This window comes from Melospiza melodia, chromosome 5, assembly GCF_035770615.1.
Source record: "Melospiza melodia melodia isolate bMelMel2 chromosome 5, bMelMel2.pri, whole genome shotgun sequence".
In the NCBI taxonomy this organism is placed as follows: Eukaryota; Metazoa; Chordata; class Aves; order Passeriformes; family Passerellidae; genus Melospiza; species Melospiza melodia.
In genome coordinates this window covers 30,994,720-30,999,909 of record NC_086198.1, presented here as the reverse complement: position 1 = coordinate 30,999,909, position 5,190 = coordinate 30,994,720, and the positions used below count along the sequence as shown (strand labels likewise).

General features: G+C 58.6%; 1 protein-coding gene across 1 annotated transcript in view; it reads right to left on the bottom strand.

Moving 5' to 3' along the window:
• Positions 1-4,321: 4,321 nt before the first annotated feature.
• The window catches only part of NKX6-1 (NK6 homeobox 1), a 2,684-nt gene continuing 1,815 nt past the window's right edge, over positions 4,322-5,190 (bottom strand). Inside the window, exon 3 of the mRNA XM_063158009.1 lies at positions 4,322-4,692. Coding sequence (XP_063014079.1) covers positions 4,441-4,692 — 252 coding nt within the window. The 3' untranslated portion in view covers positions 4,322-4,440. The remainder of the gene's footprint in view (positions 4,693-5,190) is intronic.

Genomic DNA, 5,190 nt, shown 5'->3' with positions numbered 1-5,190 from the left:
GACCCCTCCCCTGACAGGATTCCTGCCCAAATCCTGGATTTGGGGAACCCAGGATTCCTGCGGGGTGCTCGGTGCGGGTGCAGTGTGGGGTGCTCGGTGCAGTGTGGGGTGCTCGGTGCGGGTACAGTGTGGGGTGTGGGGTGCTCGGTGCGGGTACGGTGCGGGGTGCCCGCTGCTCCCCTCGGCAGCGCCGCCTCCTCCTGCCCGGCAGATGTTTGCATCCCTCACGGAGACTCGCAACCGCTGTTGGAGACAGCTGGCAAACGCCGCCAGAAACGCGTGTCTGGGAAATACCTATCGGTGCAGAAGGTAAAGGCGGAGCTGCAATTAGGAGGGAGCAGTTCATCTCACTTTTTAATTTGCGGCTGGCGACGCCGGCTCTGAGCGGCGGATCCTGCACAAGCGCCTCTCCCAGCGGTCCCTCTGCCCGCGGCCGCGATGCTGGAAAGGACTCGGGGTGTCCGGGCCGGGGTGAAAGCCCATCGCCCTCATTTTAGCGCCCGGGTTCTCTGGCCTGAGGGACGACTCATGTCCCGAGGCAAGGAGTGCCTAAAGCAAAGCCTCGGGACGGCTGGCAGGGAAACAACGAAAGTCTTGCACGAAATAACATCACGGCAGCAAACGGAGGGAGAGCGGAGGGGAGACAGCGAGCGTGTTATATGGGAAGCGTTAAAAATTAATAGCACCGAGAGGTGATGGGAGATAACGGGATTTCAGGAGCTCATCACAGGGGACCACACGTGAGGGAAAGAGCGGGAGAAGCCATCACTCGCTGAAATGGTCTCTCTGTCCCGCGTGGCTGCCGGTTTGGGCATCCCTCTGGCAGGGTGTAGGCATTTCCCTCCTCGCTGCCTGCGCCGGGAGCTCTGGCTGGGAGTTGCTGTCGGGATGAGGGAGCCCGCAGGCCTCGGGGCTGTGACAGCGCTGCTGTAGGGCCTTGTCCGGGACCGGGTGACAGCGGCCTAAGTCCTGGGCTTTCCCCCAGGGTAAAGCGACCGGGTAGAGCGACCCCTTCGTTACCCCGCGGAGAGCTCTTCCTTTTCCCCCTCCCTGCCAGCGGCCACTCCGGCCGTGGGCTTCCCCTTGGAACCTGTGTCCCCCTGTGGCACCGCGGTGCGGATCCTGCCCACGTCCATATGTCCACATCCATATGCATGCGTCCCGCGGGCAGCAGCTGCCGGCCGGCAGTGGGGTGCGGGCGGTGGGGTGGCCCCGGCCCCTCCTTTGCTTCCCGTACCTCCCTTGCCTTCCTTCTTCCCTCCCTCCCCGCAGTCTCGGGGTGCCCACGGCGACTGCAGGGCGCGGAGTGGGGCGGGCGCCTGGGGCGCTTCTACGGGGAAGGAAATCTTTTCCCCTGTCCGTGGTGACGCTCGCTTGGGCTGGAGACGGACCAGGCGTTGGAAAAGTAGGGAGGATGCTTCGGGCACTCTGGGATTGCACGGCCGGGAACTTCTCCCGCGATATCTTCTGCACCCCAGAGAAGGCACATGACAGGGACCGAGGCAGGGTAAACCCAGCCGCCTCTATTTCCCCCGAGCCGGGAAATCCCAGAAACAGCTGCTTTTATTTCCGCTGAGCCTGGAAGTCCCGCGTACGGAAGGGAGTGGGGTTTAGAACCAAGAGCCCTGTGACAGAAGGGAAGGAAAGCCAAAAGCTGTGTGCGAAGGGAGCTGTCGGGAGCGGTCCGCGGTGCTCGCTCACGGCTCGGGCAGGGCCCTCCCGCCCCGCTCCGCGCCCGCCTCTCCCCACGCGTGTGCGCAGCTGCTCTCTGCCCGCGGGGGTTCGGCCCGGGCCCGAGCGAGGGGCAGCTGCCGGGGAGAGGCTCCCAGTCCCCATGGACGCGGCTCTGCAGCACTTTTAAAATGTCGTTTTCGCGGAGTTTTTACAGTTCCGTCACAAATTCCTGCCTGCACGAAGGACTGAGCCGAAAGTGCGGCGGATCTCGGCCAGGCCCCCGCGCACGGGGGGAACCTCCCGCCCCGTGAAGCCAGCTGACATTTGTCTTTTAATTGTTCACCGTGCTGTCCGTGGCAGCGATCCAGGGGTTAGCTATTGAATCTCTTCCTAAAAAGTCCTTTCCTGGAGGAGAAGGAGCCCAGCCGGCTTTGACTTCCAAAACATGTCCCGAAAAGGGGGGGCCGCGAGCTCGTGTGAATCCCCTGCTCTTTCTTCCAGCGCCCCAGACAAAACCAGCCCAACCAAGCGGACAGCGCTGGGCTCTTTTCCCCGCGATTCCACTTTGACGGTGCCAACTGCAACTGGTGGCCAGCTGGGTCTCTGTGCAGGAGTAAATTAACTGGAAAGCCTCAGTCGGTGCTGCGGTGAACTGGAAAAGGGGCCGGGGGAGCGCAGGCGGCAGCCCGGGACGCACGGGAGGGCGCGGGCGGGGCCGGGCCGGGCTGCGGGGAGCGGGACCGGCCGGGGAACGGGAACGGGGCCGAGGGTGCGCGGGCAGAGAGCCCCGGCCGGGCCCCGCCCCGGCGATCCGGACCCCGCCGTGTTCTGAGTTCTCTCCCGCCGCCCCGCAAAACCCGCGGGGATATCGCAACCGGGCCGAGGCAGCTCCCTGGCGAACGAGCGGCCCTTCCCTTCCTGCCTGCACAACCCGTCGGGAAGGATGGGCTGGGGGGCAGTGGCGGTGGGCCATGGGCAGCCCCGGTACCCGGGCAGGGAGAGCCGGGGCAGCCGCAGAGCGCCGCGCTCGCTCCCGCCTCCCGGCCCCGGCATTGTGTGAACCGAAAGATAAAAATAAAACCCTGTTCTACCTTTTTTTTCTTCTTCTTTTTTATCCTATTTAGAAAATTATCCCCAAATAGAATCATTTATTTATTTATTTATTTCCTCCAGAATAGCTGGCCCTTTTTCTCTCTCATATCTGATATGATATGAGACCGATATCTGATATGATATGAAACCGATTTTGTTTGCTCTGCTGGTCCTTGGGAAGAAAAAAAAAAAGAAAAAAAAAAAAAAAAGAAAGAGATGTTTCTGGACTGTTTAGATATGGAAATGATCGCGTCCGATAATGAGTTTCAATTTAAACCAGCTCTGGTATTGGGTCTGTTTGTTCTAGACACTTAGCCGGGCTTTTATTTTATCCACTGTTTTCTTCTTGGAAAGCGGTTTATTTCCCATAATAATGGTAACACTCTGTCGTTAATAAAGCCCTGCATCGCCCGCCTCCGAGAAAGTTGAAACAGCTTAATTTAGGCTGAGTGGCCGGGTGGAAGCTACCTGCCCACTCACGTCCCCAAACAACCACGGCTTATTTTATTTGTATCCGTCTTGAGTTCCCACAGCAAAATAGTCAACTTCCAATTAACAAAAAAAAAAAAAAAAATTAAAAAAAGCGCTCAAACAACAAAAGTCTTCAAACAAACCAAACAACCAAACAACAACAAAAACCTTACTACTGAGAATCAACAAAAATTATCTCTTTTCTTCTTTTCCTCCCCTTTTCCGTTGTTTCATTATTTAATCTCTGATAAAATGAGATTATCTGTACCCTTTAGTGAAGGCAGCAGACGTCTTTAAACTGGTTTAATTGATTTATCGTTTTGTTGTTTTGTTTGTTTTTTTTTAAACAGAAAGTGCATTACATTTAACTGGTCTTGCAAAGGGCTTTTCTTCTCTTTACAAACCGAATTATTTTTAATATAAATTAATAAATGTTAAGATGCTATATCACGATATATCATCGTTATTAGCTTAAAAAAAAGAAAAAACAATTTACATTCTCTAGTATTCCGTATGATACAAAAGAAAACACACTTTAAATTCAAATACAGCAACTAAATGAATTTTATACTTTGACTGACAGTGGTTGTGACAATTCCCACCAGCTACTTTTTCAACGCGCGGTTGATTGGGAACGGTGTAAATGAAAGCAAACTCTGTCCCTCCGCCCTCTCCCTCCCCACCCCTCCCTCCCCTTGCACGACGACCGCAACAGAAAGTGTTTCAAAAATACTAATAAATAGCACGCGGGGCCGCCGCAGTTTCGGCCCGAGGGAGGCACCGGCGGCGCCCACGGCGGCGTTTCCTCGGCGGTGCCCCCGGTGCTGCCGGAGAGCGCGGGGCGGGCGGGACGCTGCGCCCTGGGCCCCCGCTGTACAAAAAACAACAACAAAAAAAAGAATGTATATTACATTTTAAATATTCACAGTAAGGAACGCCTACGGTCGCGGTGACTCACGGTTTATTTACAAAGAGCCGGCAAAGCCGCCCGGCCGGAGCGGGGCCGGGCTCGGGCCAGCCCCGCCGCTCCGCTCCGCTCCGCCCGCCGCCCCACGGCAACAACGCGCGGCGCGGGGAGCGGGCGCGCCCGCCGGGGCCCGCAGTCCTCTCTGCGCTCCCTCCGGCGTCTGCTCCTCCTCCGGGCGCGTAGAGTCTAGAAAAATAGATCTGTACATCTCCGAACGCGGCGGAGGGCGAAGCAGGCTAGACGGAGGCCTCCCCCTCCGAGGGATGCAGCAGCAGCCCGCCGCCCCCCGGCTTGTGTTTCTTCAGGAGCTGCGTGATCTTCTCATCGTCCGAATTGGGGTCCAGGGGCTTGTTGTAGTCATCGTCCTCCTCCTCGTTCTCCGAGGCGCCCTTCAGCCGCTCCGTCTCCGAGTCCTGCTTCTTCTTTGCCGTCGCCATCTCCGCCGCGTGCTTCTTCCGCCACTTGGTCCGTCGGTTCTGGAACCAGACCTGCCCCGCCGCCACCGTCAGCATCAGGGCACCGGGCCGCTCCCACCCCCGCCGCCCGGCCCGTGCCCATCTCCCCATCCCCGGCGTGCGCAGCGATGCCCGCTCCGCCGCCCTTGGGGCGATTTCCCCACAACGAAAGCGGCCGATCCCCGCCGCACCGCGCTCCCGGCCGCCGTCCACACCCGGCCCGAAGCGGGCCGACAGCCGCCCCCAGCTCCCCCGAGGCTCCCTGCCATCCTGCCTGGGGCGGGGATACCCACATTTGGGGACGATGCCTTCCCCAGCCCCCCTGCCCCGCCAGATGTATTTACTCTCCGGCAGGGCGCTGCCAGAGCAGAGGGGCATTTTCATTGTAGGAGCTGCAATAATTTATTCGCAGCCATCGGGACGTATTTGCCGTGACAAAGGAGGCATTGCTGATCAGACTGAAAGCGTGAGCACCGCCGAGGGGCCCCTGTGGCCCAGTCCACCAAGCAAACGCCTCTGCGTGTTCTCGGG